Below are 23,372 nucleotides of genomic sequence, written 5' to 3' on the forward strand. Positions count from 1 at the left end.
CTGCCAGAGTGTTTAGGTTTGACCTCATATTATCTGGTTTTGGTAAGTCTGAAGGAAAAAATCTTCAGAAAATCTTATAGTGTGTATGGCCCATTAGTGTGCCTTTAATACATTGCCTAAAATTCCCAACAATGTAAAACCAGTTCTGCTCATAACACCATACGTCAAGTGTGGGCAACCTACAGTTCCTTCTGCTAATGAGAAACTACAAATCCTGCTAACTGGCAGGGCTTTCTCAATCTTGTAGCCCCTGAAGAGCTGAAGGGTGAAGTGCCCCCCACACCTGCCACTTGTGAGCCAAACTACTGAAGGATTTCATCCCTGAGGTGTCAGTTGTAAATGCTGCCAAACAAAGTAAGATTTCAAACACCTATTAAATAGCACAGACAATCACCATGATGATTCTGTCTGTAGGAAACATGAAGCGTCCTTGCATACCCTCCCACCCCCCCCCCCCTCCACGCCTCCATCCCCAAAAAAATGCCCATATGGTAGCAAGCAGCTCTTGCATTGCATTGTTACATTGTCCATGCTGGTTGAGTTTTCCAAGTCCGTTGCTTTGTCTCAGAACCTCGGAGTGTCATCAAGGACCAGCCTCAAGCATTATCATTACAGTCTCAGAGAAGAATCTCACAAAGTGTTTGTGACTGCTCCTAGCTAACGGCAAGGAGTAAGATTGCCCTCATTCTCATATCCTGAGGGTCACAGTACTGCGGAACTGCAAAGTTCATAAATAATGAATTTCCGTTCACTTCCTGACAAAGTCTCTCATAAACACAAGCTTCTCATTGTTCACCAAAGTGTGCAGTTGGCACAAAAGCTTTCCTAATAATAGCGGTTCAGGCTCCTTGTCCCCGGGATGTCCGGCTGCCCGTTCATCCAGATCTCCCGGATAATACGTTCCCTCTCTTCGAGCCTTTGTGCCCTTTCCAGTTCCTCGGCAGAGGTGAAAACGTTCATGTTTAAAGTCCTCTCAAAGCGCCGATGCCTTCTGGCAGACAGGTCAGATGTCGTGTCCGAGTCATCGTCGCTATCGCTGCTGTCACTGTCGCTCTCCTGCTTCCTGGGTGCCTTCTTCACCGTGGACCTTTTACAGTCGGTCTGACAGGATATCCTCATTACTAGAGCCACGAGTGTCAAAATGAGACCAATGCACACTCCAGATACAAAATACAAAGCTGCTCTTTCTGGGTTTTCTGCAAGCAAATAGAAAGAATGTATCAAAGGAAGAATAAGCAAAGTTAACCATTTAAATAAAAGAGCACTGTTTACGTCCTTCGCTCTGTTGCAGTGAAAAGCAAAATATGAATACAGAACAAACATATGTAGGCTTGCTTTCATTTGCCCATGTGGAGCAAAGTAATGGAGCCATGAAGGCTATATCACAACCCAAGAACAAAATGTAATTCATTGTAATTTATTATTCCTTTGATTTGGTGGCTGTATTCATGTTTTTTTTTTTTTTTTTTTTTTAGGCTAAGTATATAATCTGCAAGTACATAAAAACACCTGTTGATCCCGATGGAAAGCCTTGTAACCTCCAGTGAGCTTAACTGAAATGTTATCAGGTTTCCACATTATCTTCTGTAAATTAAAATAAACCTACCTATGGTTAAGTAAATTAAAAGAAGGGGTGGTGTTTTAGTCCAGTTCAGGACAGTAACCTAAGGTGACAACTCTGCTCCCTTCTAAACACAGTGTGGTGAGTGAGCGTTGTCACCCTAGGACTGGGAAGGGTTTACAAGTAGGTTTACCAGATGAAAATAAAGGAACAAAAACCTTAAAGAAAGCCACCACATCTAAGGACCGGTAAGCGGCAATATATATTGTTTTTGATTTGATATGCTTTAACCACCCTCACCCCAACTCAACCCCAAAGCAGGTACGGGTGTTCACATGACTCACTACCCCAGTGCTGTCACCTGGGGCTGGGGAAGGTGTCCATAGTCTCCAACTGGTTTTGAACTTTCATTGCCTGGTCCTGGCAGCAAAATAGAGCAGCACAAGAGTCTATCTAAAGTCAAAACTTTTTTAATTAGCTTTAGATAGAGTTTTGGTTGTTGTCTATGTCCCTATTGCTAAACAGGAAACTTTTTCCAGGGACAACTATCTGAATTTCTCCAAATTTCTGAGGGATTTTCTCACTTCCTGTTGTGTCTCCGGGGCAGGAAGTGAAGGAAATCTTTCCAAAGAAATAAAGAGCTGAATAAAAAAAAAAAAAAAACTGACATGGGTATCATCTCTGCTCTACTTGATCTAAAGCCAAAGCTTTCTATTTTTGTTGTGGATATACTTTCAAATTTTACATTGCTTGGATTACAGGATCTCTTCAAACCTTATACCTACAAAGAAAATAGTGTTACTACTTTGGGAACAGTGCCAAGCAGTCCCCAGAGACTCAGAGTTCTAGATTTACAACAATTCCGTTGAAAATACAAAAGTCTCTTCTAAAAGCCTGGAAAAAATATAGCCCCAACCGGTTTTGTCTTGATATTTGACGTATCTGATTGTGTCACTTGCATCCCATCCATTCCAAAGAATGAAACTTAATCCCTGCACAACATACATTCGCTTAGAGGAACCATGCTGGCTCTCTGCCCAGACCACCAAAAATTAATTCCAGCGCGATTAAGGTTTGATTTATCATTTACATTTTACTGTGTTCCTCGCTTTTCTCTACAGCATCTCAATGATCTAGCCTTTCCAGTGCTACAGCCGTCTGGCAAACAGCCTGAGAACAGATTAGACGACAAATGGAGCACTTGGGAACTTCATAAAGTGAACTTCAGTACAGAACAACGTCCTGTCATGTAATATTAAAACTAGGAGTAAAATGGAATACAGACCCCATAGGAAGACGTGTAAACAAAAGATAACAGCGACTATTGTTTCCTATGTTTCTCTAGCTCTGCATCCGAAATTTAGGAAATCCTTATTTTACAACTTGCTATTAGATCTGGGATAAACAAAATTTAATGTTCTGTGGACCAATTGTAAAAGGGTCAATTTTCTGCATTTTTTTTTACTACATTGAATTTCATATTTTTTTTAAATATTTCATCTCCATTTATTTTATGACTTTTGTGCAGAGCGTTTAATCTTGCGAGGAAAGTTGCATTACTGTAAGAAACGTTGCAAGAGATTTGGGCTTTGAAATCTGCTTTGGAAATGCATAAATGGAATCCGTTTTATCTGTCAAAGGATTTGTGTTTCTGTCCATCCAGTTTTGCGATGTAAAATAAATACAGAGCTGTATAAATCTGTGATGTTAAGGGCTTGTTCACACCATGAGCACTGATCTGCAGCTACATCACTAACTTGGTATCAAAATACCAACCAAATCTCCCTCTTCAGTCCTCACAAGACCTCCTGCTCTTTAGCTTCATTAGCTCCTCCCTTGCTCACCACCAGGACTTCTCCAGAGCCTCTCCATGTTCTGTAACTCCTTTCCCTAATCTCTCTGACTATCTCCTACTCTATCCCTTGATCCCTGAAAACCCATCTCTTTAGAGAAGCCTATTCTGCTTCTAATACACTGTCTTCTTCCATTTTCCATCAGTTCATCCTCCACAATTATCTTTTGTATCACTTGACCCTCCCTCGTAGAGGGCCCTGCTCATTAGAGCTTACAATCTGATTCCTCCTGGATTTAAATGAATTGTAACTGTACTGTCTGCTGTCATTTTATAAAGCTCTGCAAAAAATGTTGGTGCTATATAAATCATGTACAATTTTCTGGACAGATCCACAAAGGCTCAGTGTTAAGGCACACAGAAAACAATTGTTTGCTATGTGCAATGTTCATACCACAATGCTGTGGTGTGGTGCTCTGCATACAAATGCAGACATAATGCATTTTTATTCACTACAGCTCACTAGATCACATGTCACTGCAGCACATTGCATATACATTATTTATTAAGGTTAAAAAAAAAAAAATTAGGATAAAATAAGATCAAATTTGTGTAATGATTTGCACTGCTCCTTACCACCCCTATACAACAGACACCAGCCCACTGTGTTTTTATGTGAGGGCTGTTGTGACTAAGCCCATTTATCAGTCTAGAGTTCACAGAAGTCCCTGAAGCCTAGACCAAGTTTAGATGTGTTGGTTAACTTCAAAATAACTTGATGACTTTTGCTTAGAATAATTATTTTTTCTTGGCTTTTTTTAAAGCTTAAAGTGGAAGTAAACTCCCATCTTTGACTTTTACCTATAGGTAAGCCTATAATAAGGATTACCTATAGGTACTGTAAATATCTCCTAAACGCGCACCGTTTAGGAGATATTTACTGTACATGTAGCCGGAGATGTCACCGGCGCATGCGCACCTGGGCCGTTTCTTCAAAGTCCTGTACCGTAAGCGGCGCGCATGTACGGGAGTGACTTTATCAAGCCTCTGGCTACTCCCACAGCAGAAGTCCACGAAACTGGATAGAAGACCAAGTGCAGATGGAAGCCCTCTCAACTGACACCTTGGCGCTGGAGGGCTTCATTTTCAGGTAAGTTTCACATATTGTGCTAGTATGTGATGCATACTACCACATTATGGCTTTACCTTACAGGTTGAGAAAAAAAAAACAGCGGTTTACTACAGTTTTAATACCCAGTTCATGTGCTTTTAGTGAAGAGCACAATGACATCCATTCCTGAGGCTTTGGCGGGGGGGGGGGGGTTTAGCTCTGTAAACAAACCCAAGTGATCACCATATATCATAGCTAGATCCATATACTGTATATAAAAGCAGGCGCTAAACACAACCTTTTATATTATCCTTTAATAAACATGTGTAATATATAAATACCAAAATCTTCAAAAAAAGTTCAAATATTCAACCATATCATAGCTGTGATAGTGACTTAATAGTCCGGACCCCTGCTGATTGGTTCCCAATTGCCTGGGGAGACCCAGAGATACCATTAGAATTCAGTCAGCTTATAAAAACTAAATCAAGCTGTTCTGTAATAGCAGCGTGTTGGAAATCCAGACTGCTGCTCTCAGACCGGGAGGTCCAGATCTCCAATGGTCCAATATGCCCCCTGCACAGTGTTCCAATCAACAACACTTATGGCACTTTTCCACTGCAAATACCGGCTCGTACCGGCTCGGCTCTACTCGGCCCTGCTTGGCCCGGTTTGCTTTTCCACTGCTGATACTGCATGGTATAGTGTCGGAACGGTTCGGTACGGTACTGTATAGGTTTGCTTTTCCACTAAAGTAGTACTTAAGTTAAGTGGGTGGGATACAACGGGGTGGGTGGGATTCTCTGACCAATCAGTGGCTAGTAGTGACTGCATGCAAAGGATTGTGGGATATGGTACCAGTTTGGTACCTGTTGGAACCACAATCGAGTAGGTACTGTTTTTTCAGAGCCGTACCGTACCGTACCGTTCGGTTCCATGCAGTGGAAAAGCAAACCTATACCGTACCGTACCGAACCGTTCCGACCCTATACCATGCGGTACCAGCAGTGGAAAAGCACAAAAGCGTGCCGAACCGGTACGGTTCCATGCAGTGGAAAAGCGCCATTACACACCTTGAGGGTCACTATTGCCTGGAGCACTGTGCAGAGGGCATGATGTGCCTCTGGAGATCTGGAACACTATGTTCTGTGCAGGAGCAGCAGTCCAGATCTCCAGGCCGCTACAGTTTGATATTTGGCTAAAGCAGTTTATAAAAAAAAACACACATTTTTTACTTGTTATGCTGCCGTAACACTTAAAATAGAATGGCTTTCATTTGGGCTTTAAATAGCGAGAGTCACTAACAACAGAAGAAAAATATTGACTGAATACAAAATACTTGTTCCAAGTCAGTTACCGAAAGTATTGAAGCAAAATGGTCAGCATAACAGAGTATTTAAAAAATGAAGTGTTCAATGGACCCTTCAATGTTTCCCTCATAACAGAATTACGGGTAATAGAGTAAAATGCCCATCTAGTGGGGGATCTGGGTTGGAAAGGGACATAAGTAAGGTGAAAATTATTATGAAAGCTGGGCGTCCTTGCAGTGATTACAAAGCACTACATTGTTTTTCCTCCTGACATAGATTTTGGTTTTCTTTGTGCACTGTAAAATAATTGCTTTAGTTTTTGGTGGGGATGGAAACCATTACATGACCTCAAAAGATTATCCGCACCGTGCACCATGATATCAAACCGCACCTATGATCTCCCGCATCCCAAGAACCACTGATATGGTTGTATGTAAAGTATAGACTGGCCAAGGACACCGTATCCAGCAGCAACGAATACAGCATGAACTACTATAGAGGAACTATATAGTAATTCATGTTGGTCACTTTAGGCAAAGCGGAGATAAGAAATCCACAAGAAAATCACTACATGCATGTTCTCACTTCTAGTTCAAATTGAGATCTTTGGGGATCTCACTGGCAACTCTTCATAGAAAACTTTTTTTTTTTTTTTATGTTGCCTTACCGAGCACTGTGTCTTAGACTCACCTTTTTCATTGGACAACATAAGACAATGGTAAAATAGGCTATAATACTCTGGTGTGTCTGGAGTCTAAGCTTTTTTGGTCCAAGAAAATTAATAAACTGAATGATGACTTTCAAGCAGTGCTTTTTGTGGGCCGGTATGCACTGGTACTCAGTACCGCCACTTCCAAATATGGCTCTTGAGCATACCGCCACCTCTCCGTGCGCCGTAGTGTACCAGTACACTCATTTTGGACATCTGCGCCCTCAATTGTCCCCCCCAAGAATATTTCCCACTCCAGAGCCAGACCAGTCACCACCAGTGAGTCCCCCTGCTCCGGAGTCCCAGCCCAGGCCAGGGGGGGGGTGCTCTGTGGGGACCCTGATGTGGGTTGGGGGGGGGGTTGACAAACTTTATAGGCTATAATAGAGTACCGGCACCTCTTTTGGGACACTTAAAGCACTGCTTTCAAGAGAACCCATTTTGAGATGTATTAAGGGTCAAACAGGCAAAAGACCATACTTAGTTCTACAACATAATTATGTAAAATATGGCTTTCATGAAACCACCCAAGGATTTTTGCTATCTCTAAGAGAAGAAAGCAGACTGAAGTGCAGGCGAACGTGTTGAACCTTTAGAAGGGTTTATAGAGAGATGTAAGTAATCACAGATGTGTTTTATGTAGTATAAAATAGTTCCAGAAGTACTACAGAGTAAAATTTGGATTGTGTCATCTTGATTATTTATCACATTAGGACTAAACAAAAAATTAAAATTTGAAGATGAACTTTGGTTAAGTATAAAATAAATGGTTTTATAAGTCTCTATTATAGTAAGGTTCTAATGCACATTGTGTCTAGTGCGATATAACCAGTGGCGACTGGTGCTCCATCAGTCGGGGGGGGGGTAGCAGACGGACCTGGCCACGGACCCCCCCCCCATATCACTCCAGCCTGCACCACCACATCTCCCCCCACCAGTTTACTTACCTTATTCCTCCGGACTGACATGCGGCGACTTCCCCCTCAGGCTCCTTCATGTCCCTTCTCTGCGGCAATCTCCTCCCCCCTTCTTGGCCAATAGCATGCCTTCTCCTTTCTCCTCTCAGGACCCGCTTCCCGATTGGTGGGGAGGAGAATCAGTGTGACAATAGCGAATATTCATTCGCTATTTGTCACACAACTGGGTGGGCTCAGGGCGCAGTGCTCTGCGCCCCAAGCCCACCCTTTTTTGAAGCCTATTAGAGCCTCTGGCTCTAATCAGGTGCTTAAAAAAAACCCCATTGGAATCCATGCATCCGGCGCCCTGCATGTACTATGTGTACTATTTGTCACACAACTGGGTGGGCTCAGGGCGCAGTGCTCTGCGCCCCAAGCCCACCCTTTTTTGAAGCCTATTAGAGCCTCTGGCTCTAATCAGGTGCTTAAAAAAAACCCCATTGGAATCCATGCATCCGGCGCCCTGCATGTAGATTAGGGAGCCGGATGCATGGATGGGGGGGCGGTGCCCCTGCGACCCCAATGGACTGGCTGCCCCTGTATACAACACATAGGAATACTTACCGTTTTTCTCTTCCCCGTGAGTGATTTGGTGGTACTGGTCATCATGGATACCAGAACTAGAGGGGAGGAATCCTAAGGGACTGATAAATTAAGAAAGTAATTTTTATCTATGGCATGCCCCTAGAGTGAATGAACATTAGAGCCTTGCCTCAAAAACATCATTTTTATAAGCAGATTCTGTAAAAGAGCTACCAATGAAGTTACATTTTTTTGGCATTTTGCTTTATATTGCAAAGCACATATAGAATATTCATAGGTAGGTATAGGTTACCAAAACTGTGCAACTGCCTTTTTGGTAAGGACATTTCTTTTATACTTCCTGCTTAAAGGTCACACAAGCACAGAGGAGTCAGGGCATTTTGAAGTCACTAGATAAGAAGTTTTTGAGTCTAATGACATCCCTGATCTTCTGATCTCTACCCAACTACCACCTCGTCCTAACCCATGTGATTCATACATCTAAATGAAATAAAGTAGATTTAAACCTAATCACTAAAACTTCATATAAGCTTTAACATGGCAATATAATTTGAAGCAAAATGTAAATAATTTTTTACTCTGTAGTTTTCATTAACCCCTTTTTAAAAGCAAAGGGCATACAGTATCTCACAAAAGTGAGTACACCCCTCACATTTTTGTAAATATTTTATTATACCTTTTCATGTGAAAACACTGAAGAAATGACACTTTGCTACAATGTAAAGTAGTGAGTGTACAGCTTGTATAACAGTGTAAATTTGCTGTCCCCTCAAAATAACTCAACACACATTCATTAATGTCTAAACCGCTGGCAATAAAAGTGAGTACACCCCTAAGTGAACATGTCCAAATTCTGCCCAAAATGTCAATATTTTGTGTGGGGAATGGAGTTTACCAGAGCTCCACGGGTTGCCACTGGAGTCCTCTTCCACTCCTCCATGATGACATCACTGAGCTGGTGGATGTTACAGACCTTGCGCTCCTCCACCTTCCATTTAAGGATGCCCCACAGATGCACAAAACGGTTTAGGTCTGGAGACATGCTTGGCCAGTCCATCACCTTTACCCTCATCTTCTATAGCAAGGCAGTGGTCATCTTGGAGGTGTGTTTGGGGTCGTTATGTTGGAATACTACCCTGCAGACCAGTCTCCTAAGGGAGGGAATCATGCTCTGATTCAGTATGTCACAGTACATGTTGGCATTCATGTTTCCCTCAATGAACTGTAGCTCCCCAATGCCGGCAGCACTCCTGCAGCCCCAGACCATGACACTCCCACCACCATGCTTCAGTGTAGGCAAGACACACTTGTCTTTGTACTCCTCTCCTTGTTGCCGCCACACGCGCTTGACACCATCTGAACCAAATAAGTTTATCTTGGTCTCATCAGACCACAGGACATGGTTCCAATAATCCATGTCCTTAGTCTGCTTGTCTTCAGCAAACTGTTTTTGGGCTTTCTTGTGCATCATCTTTAGAAGAGGCTTCCTTCTGGGATGACAGCCATGCAGACCAATTTGATGCAGTGTGCGGCTTATGGTCTGAGCACTGACAGGCTACTCTCCCCCACCCCTTCAACGTCAGCAGCAATGCTGGTAGCACTCATACGTCTATTTACCAAAGACATGACGCTGAGCAAGTGCACTCAATTTCTTTGGTCAACCATGGTGAGGCCTGTTCTGAGTGGAACCTGTCCGGTTAAACCGCTATAAGGTTTTGGCCACCGTGCTGCAGCTTAGTTTCTCAGTTGAGAGCGATAACACCAAATTTAACACACCTGCTCCCCATTCACACCCGAGACCTTGTTAATGAGTCACATGACACTGGGGGAGGGAAAATGGCTAATTGGTCCCAATTTTGACATTTTCACATAGGAGTATACTCACTTTTGTTGCCAGCGGTTTAGACATTATTGGCTGTGTGTTGAGTTATTTTGAGGGGGATGGCAAATTTACACTGTTAGGCTCCTTTTTACATGGCCGCTCCGTGTGTCCGCAAATCATCCCATCCGTTTGCGGATGATTTGCGGACATAATGTAAGTGAATGGCACTGCGGGTGTCAGCGGAATACCATCCCCTGACACCCGATTTTCCTCCTTTCAGTTCTGTTCCGTTTTTACGAATGGAACAGAACCCCATTTTTTCTTCCATGTAAAAAACGGAAAGGAAGGAAAATCGGATGTCAGCGGTGTCATCCGCTGACATCCGCAGTGCCATATACTTACATTATGTCCGCATATCATCCACAAACGGATGGGATGATATGCGGGCACACGGAGCGGATGACAGAAATGTCATCCGCTCCGTGGAAAAAAAAAAAAAAAAAGTCCCGCAGCGGACCTTTCACACGGAGCGGCCGTGTGAAAGGAGCCTTATACAAGCTGTACACTCACTACTTTACATTGTAGCAAAGTGTCATTTCTTTAGTGTTGTCACATGAAAATATATAATATTTACAAAAATATGAGGGGTGTACTCACTTTTGTAAGATACTGTATATGCAGGTGCAGGGCTGACTCCAGCGGCACCCCCAGAACTGGGAATAAGTACTTGTTTTCCACCTTTAATTATTTAAAAAACTCACAATTCTTTATGATACACTGTTTTTTACCAAACTAAATTTCATTCATTTTGGGTAGGATTCTCCAAACTTTCTGAACAATGGCCAGTTTACTGTCCTTCAGACTTTAGAGGGGCCAGGCTATGGCCTTTGAGAGCAGAAAAGGTCCAACGTCAGTGGGAAATAATGCCCTATCATTTGTTCAGTGGGAGTAATTGTGCCCCATTATTGGTGTCAGTGGGAGGAACTGTGCCTCATCATTGATGTCATCGGGCCAATTGTCATTGAGAGAAATTCGGAGGAATTTTATCCCATCATTTGTGTCATTGGGAGGAATTGTGCCCCATTATTGGTGTCAGTGGGAGGAACTGTGCCTCATCATTGATGTCATCGGGCCAATTTTTGGTGTCATTGAGTGAAATTGTGTCCCATCTTTGCTTTCATTCGGAGGAATTTTATCCCATCATTGATGTCATTGGGCCCCATGGTTGGTGTCTTTGGGAAGAATTCTGTCCAATCGTTGGTGTCATTGGGAGGAATTGTGCCCCATTATTGGTGTCATTAGGGGGGATTATGCTCCATTGTTGATATTAGTGGATGAAATAGTGCTCCAAGGGTCGGATAAAAGAAAGCAAAGGACCCCATCTGGCCTTCGGGCCGCAGTGCTGGAGACCATTGATTTAGAGTTTAAATGTATTTTACAGCTTCATTTAAAATCAGCTATATACTGTATATTCCAGGTTCTCCAAAACAAAAGATGTGTAAAGTCTTATAGTTAGTTTTCTATAGAAAGTAGCTACAGCCTGAGTTAAAAAGCCTGACCCCCGCCAGAATGATGTAGAGAAGGACATTTTCACACTGTGAGTAAGTAGTGATCTCTCTGCAATGGCCTAATGATCCCATTGCTGATTGACCTAAAGCTCTCTAATCAGCAGTGTGCATTAGCTTTGCCGACTACAGTGTTAAAAGTGTGACTCAACAGGGGGAATCAGACATCTGCAGAGAGACCACTGCTTCCACCCAGAGATCAAGGGTCCTTCACTGCAGCATGCAACCAGGGGACAGACTTTTCTACTCAGGATATAGCTGTTTTCTATAGAAACAAACTAATATTTTGAACATCTTTTATTTTGATATACCTGGAAAGTATTTAGCTGATGTAAACAGAATTTTTAATTGGGTTTTAAATCTGATTATCGTTTATTCTCTCTAGCTATACATAACTGCCTACAGTGGTTATACTTCAGGCGTATAGTTATTTATGGTGGGTCAAATTTTGGTGGTCTTTGGATGCCAACAGATGCTAACTTACATGGTGAAAGAGAACCTAGAGAATGAAAGCCTATTTATACCAGAAAAATGTCAGGGACAAGAGTGGTGAAGTCTTCAGGTGACATTAGTTACAACATGACAGTCTATGGCAGTCATACTATACTTTCATGTTTGGACGCACACCCAACAGCTGCTGATCTTGGGTCACTGCTTGGGACTTGTAACATGTAAAGAAAGACATCCAGCAAGTCCAGCTAGTAAATGGGGTTTTGCTGCATGTGAAGGAATGCCGGAGTATTTATGGGTGTGAGACAGCTGTGCGCAGCGTCTTATACAGAACAGTAATAGAGCAGCAGGTGCAGGAGCTTCGATTAGCAGTGCCAAAAGTGCACATGGCAGTTATTTCATGTTTATTTCTTATGGCTTGCAAAGGCACAGTTTAAGAATGGTCTGTATAACCATCTATGTGATGTTGTTTCTTTTTTTTTTTTTTTTATTGTAGGATCAGCCAGCAAGCCTTGGAAAAAGTAAAGAGAGAAGGTTGTAGATTATACCCTACAATGTCTGCACCTTAGGCAGATGCCTCACTTGCTACCTCTTATCCTGCTGCCAGATCCGAAAAAAATGTAATTGTTAAAATCAAAATTAAAATTGGACTGGCTGCTATAAGGAACATCATTACTTTTCCTTGTAAACATCATTATTTACAGAATATACTCTAATATGAATTGAAAGCTGTTAGCCCCCCCCCCCCCCCGTCCCCCCGCGCACACACACGGAGCTGGGTGGAAAATTATTGGCAGAACAGCATCTGCATCCAATCAGATGCAGGCACTGCTCAGGTTTTTTGACAGCCGAAGGTCAAAATACAATAGCCAAAGTGGAAGATTCCTCCTTCCAAGAGACAATCAGCTAAATTTCTATAGAAAACAAACTGTATGATTTTGAACACCTCTTATTTTGATATACCTGAAAAGTATTTAGCTGATGTAAATAAATGTTCAAATGAGTATTACAGTAGTTGTAAAGGCTGAAGGTTTTTTTTACCTTAATGCATTCTTTGGATGAAGGTAAAAAGCCTTCAGTGTGCAGCTCCCCCCACAACCCCCCTAATACTCAACTGAGCCCCATCTTGATCCAACAATGTGCACGAGAGCTTTGGCTGTCCAGGGACTCCAAGTGAGCCAATGAGGAGAGAGTGAGGCTGAGCTATGTCTTATGGATGCATAGAGTAGGGCTTGGGAGTGAGCACGTCACAGTGCCCACCATAGCAAGCGAATTGCTATGGGGGGGCACTGGTCAAGGGGGAGGAGAGCCCCAGAAAAAGAGGATCAGGGCTGCTCTGTGCAAAGCCATTGCGCAAAGCAGGTAAGTAGGACTATTTTTTTTTTAAGCCAAACCTTGAATATTACTTTTAATCTGATTGTTTATTCTTTCTAGCTATACATAACTACAGTAGTTATACTTAAGGCATATGTCTATTTAAGGTGGGTCAGATTTTGTTCAGCCCACAGTCTGAACAGAAAAAATCTGTGGCCAGCTTAAGAATTACATGGATAAGGAGCAATACTTACCTTATTCCTGGCTCCTCCAGGCTCCCTCTAGCTGTGCAACTGGGACCCTGCAGCCGCCTCTCTAAGCCGCATGCGGTTGCATGCTCACCCCATAACATACTATGCAGGGTCATTAGCCCTGCTTTGTGCATATTGACACAGAGGTACTGCCCACAGCCCCGAGCTCTGAGAAGGAGAGGACAGTGCTGTAGCCCGCTGGAATGGGGAATCAGGATAAGTAATACTGTCTTTTCCTCTACCCCTGGACATAACTAGCATTTGACCTTTGCAGTCCAGGAGGTATTTTTCTAACAATCCCAAACTTCAGCTTTAACTAAACCTGCATTTTTAATCCATGTACCAAACTGAATGTGGAGATCACATGCAGGCACTCTGGGAGCCCTGAAGCTCTCAATATTATGCAAATGTTGACTTCAGATGAGCTTAGGGGGCATATGACTTATCTGCTAAGCAATCTAAACCAGTTTTGGAGCTTAAGCCAGCCATAGATGGTTTAAATCTCGGCCAGTTCATCAGAGACCGACCGAAATTCAAACCATGTATGGGCAGGCTGAATGTACCCAAGTTGATCAATTGATCAACTTGGGTGCAACCAGCCTTTAAGATTTCTCATGAGATTATTTTCACCAGCTATAGCTGCTAGCAATAATTACTATGTTTTCCTGGCCAGGATAGTTCCCTCCACTCCACCTGCTAGGAGAACACAATAGCTCCATGGGAGGAATTCCTTTACCAACACTAGCTATGTGGTTGCAGGAAAAAAAATAGTTCCATCTATGGCCTGCTTCAGAGCCCACAATAGGTTTAACCACTTGCCGCCCACCGCCCGACTATATACGGCAGCGGTCAGCCCCTCCCAGGCAAAGTGACGTACTGGTACGTCACTAGCCTAGGAGCCAATAGGGGGGCGAGTGCGCGCAGCCGCGGGCGAGCTCCCGCCCCCGCTCGTTCACTAGGAAGCCCGCGCGTGTGACCGGCGGACCCGATGTCTGCCGGTCACTCGCGATCGTCGGCTGGAGAGGGAGAAAGGCAGGCGGCTAATGTAAACAAAGCCACCTGTCATTCTCCCCTGTGTAAAAGCACAGATCACTCGTTCCTGCTATGTAGGACCGTTGATCTGTGCTGTTACACACAGCCACATCCAATGACAGTTAGAAAAACGCCCCTAGGGACACACTTAACCCCTCCCTCTCCAATAAAGTTAACCCCTTCCCTCCCAGTGTCATTTTTACAGTAACAGTGCATATGTATAGCACTGATTACTGTAGTAATGTCACTGGTAACCCCAAAAGTGTCAAAAATGTCAGTCAAGGGTCCGATCTGTCCGCCGCAATGTCGCAGTCCCGCAAAAAAAAAAAAAAAAAAAAATCGCAGATCACCACCATTACTCGTTAAAAAAAAAAACAACAAAAATCTTTCCCTTAGTAAACGCAATAACTTTTGCGCAAACCAATCAAAATACGCTTATTGTGATTTTTTTTTTTTTACCAAACATAGGTAGCAGAAAACAAATTGGCCAAAAATGTAAAAAAATTTTGATTTTTACATTTTTTTTGGGGAATTTCATATAAAAAAATTTGAAAAATATTGTTATTTTTGCAAAATTGTTGCTCTTTTTTTGATTATAGCGCATGATCAAAAAATCTGACAGATGATCAAATACCACCAAAAGAAATCTCTATTTGTGGGAAAAAAAGGACGTCAAATTCGTTTAGGTACAGTGTCGCATGACCGCGCAATTGTCCGTTAAAGTCACGCATTGCCGAATCACAAAATACCCCCTGGTCAGGAAGGGGGTAAAATCTTCCGGGGCTTAAGTGGTTAAGCAAGCTCTAAGTCCGTTGTGTTATGAAAATTTGGATCCAAATGGTGGCATCAGTGGTTCCCGGATTTGTGGATGACTGTAAGGTCAGCAGACACAACTTTCCATGAATAGGTGGATAACTGGGTCTACATAAGCCTTTTCAGGAAGAGACTATACATCACGTAAGGTCAGCAGACACAACTTTCTATGGATAGGTTTTTGAAATTGAATGTTGTAGAGGCAGAGTTGCTTGAAGAACAAGACAAATTATTATTATTATTATTAGAATTATTATTAATAATTATATTAATAATATCACAAAATGATGGTTTAATATTAAAATAGATCTAAAAAAACTGCCATCTGTTCATACACACCTGCCACTAATTAGACAACTCAAGTTGTTAATGAAGTGAGATCTTATAGGATTTAAGAAGAAAGGAAAAACAAAGAACGCAGAGCAGAATAATGCAATTTCCTGTCTTTTTATCTTTCCTTTACCAATCTCTGTATTGAACTCCGCGGCGGCTGTCCCCGCTGGCCCTACAGAAGATAATCAGTTTGTGTTGTGAATAATGCCTCGTCCATTACACTGCCGTCTCAGGAACTAAATATTTCCAAATATGTAAAACTGTGTTTGTTTTACTAGCAGTTATATTTGGAAAAAGAAACCCTTTGGAGCTGAGCTGAAGCCAGGAGACATTACTCATCTGCAAACAAAAGCTATTAGAGACATCCGAGAAAAAAAATATCTTCGCTTTCATCTTGGAAAAAAAAAAGGAGAGTTCTTACAATAACACCAGAGAGATTACAGCTTGTGCATGCAGAACATTGGGAGATCAAGCCCTTTGCTGCTGTTCTGGATTCTGGCTGTGCAGTGAGGTCAGCCACAGATGAGAAATCTTGTAGGCCACCATGAGGTCTACATACACCCAGCCTTGTAAATTGAAAAGACTGGACATGTAATTGCTATCCAAAAAGGAACTATAAGGGACAGAGGTGTAACTAGAACCTTCAGGGCCTCGATGCAAGAAACCATGGAGGCACCCCCCCCCCCCCGATCCCAGGGCCATTTTCTCCCATTGCGGCACTCTATATTATGGTCCTACAGCGGGACCCTTCCTGCAACCTTGAGGAGGGTTGTCTTCAAGCCAAACCTGAAGACTTTAGCGACACACAGCAAATTATATTTTAGAGTATACACTATACATATATTTTGTGATTAAATAACGATTTTAAATGTATATATTTAATCACAATAGTCCCCCTCTTACAACAGAGTCCACAGAGTTACCCTTTACAACTAAACTCGCAGAGTTCGCTCACACTGCAAGGGGGGACTCTGCAGACTCTGATATAAGGGAGAACTCTGGGGACTTTGATTTAGGGAAGAATAGTGAGAACTCTGATGTAAGGAGGGCACTGCAGATTCTGGGGTAAAGGGTAACTCTGATATTAGGGGGTCCCTGGTAACCAGAGCCCCCACTTACATCATCTCATTCCCAGCATTCCCCTTTATTAAGATTTTCCCTGTTACTTCAGAGTCTGCAGATATTCCACTTGCACTGTAAGGGCCCTTTTACACAGGCGAACCCGATCGGACCACCTATTGTCCTCTATGTGGAGGCTGATATAAACAAACATGTGTCCGTTTACACCCGCCTGCATCCGATCTAAAGAAGACAGATAAATAGGGATCCGTTTACCATCCATCTAGTGGATCAGGTAACAGTCAGATGTAAACAGACAGACCGTCTGTTCACATTAGACTGGCCCATAGATAACATCGGGCTGCGACCATGTCCACTCTACACAAGTGGAGCGGACGCAGACCTGTCATTCGCCTGCTCAGTGGGGATCAGTGGACAGAACCGCTGCTGAGCAGGCAGTTCTGCTTTGCAGAGTCCGCCCATATGAATGGGCCCTAGGAGGGAGCTCTCTGGACTGTAATGTAAAGGGGAATTCTGATGTAAGGGGTGTTCTGGGAACCCCGATATGAGGGGGTCTCTGCTCATCAAAGCCCCCACTTATATCACAGTACCCCTTTACATTACAGTCCACAGAGTTCTCCCTTACATTAGTTTGCTCAGAGGCTGGCGAGAGGTGGGAGGAGGGACACTTCATTTACCAAGAATGGAGGCTCGGGCTGGCTGCACCTTTCTTCCACTATCTAGTTTCCGGCTGTTGGGCTTTCCTGTCCACTTATCCCCTTTTGGAAGCAAAGCACTGCCGGGGATTGGATTGTGGGTGGGGCCGCGGGCACACATAGGAGGACAGGGGTGGGATGAGGAAGAGCAAGTCCTCTGTCTCTCTCTTCTGTCCTTGCCAGGGGGGGGGGGGGGGGGAGGCTGTCACTACTGGTTTTGGACAGTGTGAAAGAGAGTTTAATAAGCACGTTCTGCTCATAACTGCAGCCAACAACCCTGGAGCCACATTCTGGGCTTTTGGTGGCCACCCCATAATAGCGGAACTTCAGGGCCGGGTTGCAAGTGCGACTCTGGTCATTCCGCTACTGATAAAGGACCTAGTAAATGTGCCCATGCAGCACACTGAAAATCAAACGTTTGCCTTGAATTCCTCCTCATAACTGTATATCTGAAGTAGGAGATCATCCAAGGTCTTTCAGCCTATGACTATGAGCCTTAGTAAGGAGATTTGGAGAGAGATTTGGTGATGTCTATGCTGTGCTACTCAATGTTCTCCTTGCTGGAAAGGCAGCTGCACCTGAGGACATGCAGTGCAAGGATCTAGCTGCTTCTGATTTATTTATTCTGTGGATCTATGCTTCTTCCACCTCCTATTTTGCTGCTTCTTATATAGTACTCCCCCAGACATCAGATCACTAGCTGTAGAGGAACAGCTCTGACAATCCCTGGTTCTACTAAGAGGGCCGCCTTCACATAGAGACAGAGTAGAACATGGCATGGTAAATCAGTAATAGAGAAAAGATCAGCTGCAGGGAGGCCACAACACTGGTAACTAGTCCTGTCCCCTTCTTACTTTTTTTATGCACAGATACCGTAGTTCAGGTAATTTAGGGCTTTTTTCTACCGCGTTCCCCCGAAAATAGGACTGGGTCTTATATTAATTTTGGCTACAAAAAACACACTAGGGCTTATTTCCAGGGGATAGCTTATTTATTTTCGGCATGTACAAAAAAAGTTCCTGTGTCCTCTGTCTTCTCTCCCCTCTCCCCAGGTCAGCTCAGGAGTCAGCATTGTGAAATTCTGTAATCCCAAAAATAAACCTCAGTTAAAGACCTTGTAAAATCATGTAATCCATTCTGTAAAAAGATTATATAATGTGCAGTGTATCTCCTTGGGTAAATTTATTGAGGAAAATACCTTATTCACAGCGTCACTGGGTGCATACGTAACCCGCCAGAGCTCTTCTTCCCCGCTCTAATTACTGCAGAGGGAGAAGCCAAGATCCTTACTGATGTCAGCCCCGCCCCGAGCACTGCAGAGCACTGCTGGGAAGAGAAGAAAAGAGCTCCGGCGGGTCACGCGAGCACCCAGCAGTGCTGTAAATCAACAATAAATTACGCAAGGAGACACACTGCACATTATAAAATCTTTTTACAGAACGGATTACATGATTTTACAAGGACTTTAACTAGGGCTTATTTTTCGGGGTAGAACATATTGCGCCATCCCAGAAACTCACGCTAGGTCTTTTTTTTTTTGGGGGGGGGGGGGGACACTGTATCTGTCTAATCTCCTTGCCAAATTTGACCATATTTGGACATAATTTATACAATTTTGTTAAGCCATGTCACTTCTGTGCCCCTAATCCCTCTCCTGTCTCTTTAGATAGAGTGGTGTGGATTAGATTCTTTGTCATGTTTTTATTGCGGTTTGTTTTATTGCTTGAGAAGATTGCAGAGGCTGTAGATTTAAAGCTGAACTCCAGGCAAACAGCTAAATACGCAGATGAAAACTATATAAACCATGGCAAAGAGAGACCTAGAGATCCCATCAGAGAACATAACATGGCCAGAGGTTTGGGCTGCCACCAAGTTCTCAGTTCAGAACATCATAGCACTGGAAGCGAATTACAAAGTCCTTACCTACTGGTATTTGGTTCTCGCTAGGCTTGGCAAATTTATACCCAATTATTCACCCAAATGCTATCAAGGCTGCGATGAAGTTGGTACCCATCTCCACATTTGGTGGACCTGCCCCATAGTGCCACGCTTCTGGGCAAAGGTGTATAACATTATCTTAAATCTACTGGCAACTTAACTGCCTCTGGATCCTCTTTCAACCCTACTGAATATAAAACCTCACAGCTTAACACTGGTCCAACACAAATTATTGGATCACAGGTGACCACAGCAACCAAGCAAACCATTGCAAAATCCTGTAAGACTAGCTCTCTTAACACTGTGGAAACTAAAAACAGAGTCAGTAAAGCTGTGATCCATGCTAAATTGTGGGCGGTTCAATTAGGACAAGATTGAGTACTACACCAAATTATGGCAACCCTGGGTGCTCCAATTCTACCCCCTTAATTTGATGAAACCCTCATGCTTCCATGACCTCTCCTTGTGCTTTTCACTCTAACCCGATCTGTCTCCGTTACGTACCAGATCATCATCGGACACTCTGGACCCCCCCCCCCTTTATTTTTTCCTACCCTCTCCATCCTCCGTCTACTCTTTTCTATCTCTTTTGCTCCTTCACTTTGCCTATCCACGATTCTGGTCAAGAGACGTTCTAATGAGATTCTGTTAAGATTCTGTTGGGACGCTTAAATACAGGGTGTAAGCCACACCCACCTTACCACTAGGAGGCACCATTACATGTGCTTGGTTCCTGGATCCCTTAGAGTCTATTGATGTAGAGTACTCGGAGACCGCCGGGCACCTCACGAGAGTCCCAAGCAATGGATTTCTGAACCCCAGGCTGATCACATCTTACCTTGTTTGCTAATCACCATTTTGTGGGGAATGAGTTACACCCCTAATTTTATTCTGTCTGCATTTTGGTTGTTAACTCTCCCCTGTGCATTTATATATTATTTACATATATCTCGCAATGGTTTGGGGAATGAGTTACACCCCTAATTTTATGCTGTCTGCATTTTGGTTGTTAACTCTTCCCTGTGCATTTATATATTATTTACACATGTCTCACATTGATTTACCAACCTGTCTGTTGTCATTTTGATGCATTTATATTAATAAACAATTTTAACAAGAATCCATGCCAAAGGATTCTGAAAAAATCCTGTCAAAGGATAAGTGTTTGTTTATCCAGTCCTGAAATTTTCACAGCTCTGCCACAGAGCAAAGCGCTGTCTTGCAGGGCCACCTGATTCTATTCTGCTGAAGTTCAGTAGACTATCTACAGATCTTGTCTTTCCCCAACCCTGTGATTTAAAGAGGAGCTCCAGGCTCCATCAGAAAAAATGAAAAGTCAGCAGCTACAAATACTGTAGCTGCTGACTTTAATAGTAGGATACCTACCTGTCCATGAAGCCAGTGGTGTCTATACCCGAGCTGATTTTTCAAATGGCTCTCGAGTGCTGCCGCTGCCATTTTGGGTAATGGAAGCTTGTGCCTTGTGGCTTCACAGCCAGTTTCCTACTGCACTTGCATGAAGCAAGCTGTGCTTTGTGAATGGCCCGGCGGCAGGGGAAGGAAGAGGGGGGCCGAATTTAAAGATGACTTCTTAAAAAAGTCACTCGGAAGTGGGAGCGGGTACCTGTCAAAACCAGGTACCTGCTCCCCCCGAAAGGTGCCAAAGGTGGCAGTGGAGAGGGGGAGGAGACCGATGTGATCATCTTTCTGTCACTCTTCTCTTACCTCTTATCAACATGCTTCTTGCACTGGCTCCTCGTCCTGTCTGACTCTGAGCTCTGTTGAATGAAGTGCAAGAGGCTGATAACAAGTCAAATTCGGGCATTCCCATTGCTTCTTTTTTTTTTTTTTTTTTTTCTATCTATAAACAGGATGAATACAGAACTCCAATAATTTGCATCTTTCATATCTGCCTGAGGTTCAGCTTTAAAAAGATAGAAAATACCCTCTGAATTGACATTAACACTTACATCAACCATATAAATTATATTTAACTTTAATGAATGGGTTTAGTTCTACTTTAACAGAACTGCTCCTAGGAGGAGAGGCGCCACTGACTATGCTGTAAGTGCCCACTGACCTACTGTTGGGGAAAGAGAAGGCTATTTCATTTAGAGGGAAGGAGAAGTGATATCCATAAATTAGAGCACTATATACCTGTGATAAAAGAATATGCGGCCAACATATTGCTGATCAGTGCCATATCAGTGTTACTGTGCCCTGTTGGTGCCATGGTCTGATTGAAGATGGTGTGTTCGGTCTCTCCCATAGAAAGATTATCATCCACTGGATAGAATGCTGCTGCCAATCCTTTCTTCCTGTCTGTTAAAATAAAAGAAGATATTGGTAATGGTGAAGAACAACCACTATGGCCAATAACATGAGATGTTTGCTTTTACACTCAAAACAAGTAAAAAATGAGATCCTGTACCAAACCATTCATTTCAACAAAAATGTTCACATACGATTTTATATTTATGCATGTTATTTCCCTTGCACAGATATCAAAAACCCTGAGAATGCTGCTGGGCCCCACCATCTTGGATGTGATGTCAGCAGCCCCAGCAGACTCAGAGCTATCACTTAAGTGACACTCTATAGCAGTGATGGAGAACCTTGGCACCCCAGATGTTTTGGAACTACATTTCCCATCATGCTCAACTACACTGCAGAGTGCATGAGCATCATGCTCTATAGTATTCCTCTTCACTCCTCCCACATCAGCTCCATAAAAGGATATGTAGGGATATGTAGGGAGTTGAGGGGAGGGGCAGAGGAGGTGGGCCAGCACAGACCGTAAGCAGACGCTTCGAAAAAGAGCAGGCTATGACATGGCACGAGGGAAGAGAAACTGCAGCTGCTCTGAGAAATTTACTTTTCTTGGAGTGGTTGAATTCCCTGGCAAATTCAAAGGCACATTTTGAGTAAATGAAATAATGTTTATGGAAAGAAAAAATGCTGCATTTACAATACTTCAGTTTTCTGTGTTTTTACCTGCAGGTTTTTTGTTTTTTAGGTTCTTGGCAGGGTCTTTTTAAAAGAAGATTGGCTGCCTTGGCAAGAATTTGTGGGCACACCAAACACACTGAAATAACAATGCTGGGGTGTGAACATCCCCATTCCCAAGCACAGATAGCAATGAATGTGACTGGTGGCAAAAGCAATCCTAAAGTTTAATTAAAGCTAAAATTTTGTAAAAAAAATTACTTACAGCTTTAGTCACATCATTAACCTGTAATGAAGGATGTTTCATGTTCTGCAGGCAGCTGGTTTATGGAGAAATCTTCACTGTAGGAATGCCCTGTACTCTTCCTGTTTCTGCACTTCCGGTGTTACCACGGTCAACAGCTTCAGGTCTTCAGGCAGGAGGGAGCGTGTTCCTATCAGATTTTTTGTACAGCTGTTTTGCCTGAAGACCTGAAGTGGTTAACCATCTCAGTGCCAAAAGTTCAGATAAAAGAAGAGGACAGGGCATTCTTGCGTTGAAGATTTCTCCAGAATCCAGCTGCCTACACAAAATAGGACATACTTTATTACATGTAAGTAATGTGACTAAAGCTGTAGGGATTTATTTAACTAAACTTAAGCTTTAATCTACCCAAATGGCTCCTCTCCTAGACAGTGGCCAACCTTTGAGGTGAAGAGGGGCTAAGAGACTTCTCTCATATGCAAAGGTTTTTTTTTTTAAAGGCAAATGATCAGCTGGGGAAAGGTTAAATTGCCTGAAAACCAAATCGTTATAAATGAAAAGAAAATAATGGCATAAGGACAATAAGAGAAAGGGAGGGACAGAAGGAGAGAGGAAGGGAAGCGGAGAGGGAGGGAGGGAGGAACTAAAGAAGGTGGAAGAGATCGCAAGTAAGAGGAAGGACTCATAGAAGGATAGTGGTTGGCTCCTATGAGGCGTGGTCACATCTAGTGTACAGAGGGTGTAAAGCCCCTTAACCTATTACAGCTTCAATGCGTTCAATTATTCGGGCATGGGGGTGACCTGACGGGGGGAATATGGGAGAGGATCACATCATATCACCCTTTCTTCCACTGTGGAGGAACCATCAGTTGCCCCATTTTTGCATATATAATGATCCAATCGTTTT

At 43.1% G+C, this 23,372-nt stretch overlaps 1 protein-coding gene across 2 annotated transcripts in view; it reads right to left on the bottom strand.

Moving 5' to 3' along the window:
• Positions 1–477: 477 nt before the first annotated feature.
• EVA1A (eva-1 homolog A, regulator of programmed cell death) overlaps positions 478–23,372 on the bottom strand; it is a 601,323-nt gene continuing 578,428 nt past the window's right edge. For both annotated transcript variants that reach the window (XM_082249889.1, XM_082249890.1), the window contains 2 exons: positions 21,433–21,597; positions 478–1,196 (listed from right to left, as the gene is read on the bottom strand). In XM_082249889.1, the coding sequence (XP_082106015.1) occupies positions 826–1,196; positions 21,433–21,597 (536 nt within the window). In that variant the 3' untranslated portion in view covers positions 478–825. The remainder of the gene's footprint in view (positions 1,197–21,432; positions 21,598–23,372) is intronic.

Source organism: Pelophylax lessonae, assembly GCF_965119305.1.
Source record: "Pelophylax lessonae genome assembly, chromosome: 3".
Taxonomy (NCBI): Eukaryota; Metazoa; Chordata; class Amphibia; order Anura; family Ranidae; genus Pelophylax; species Pelophylax lessonae.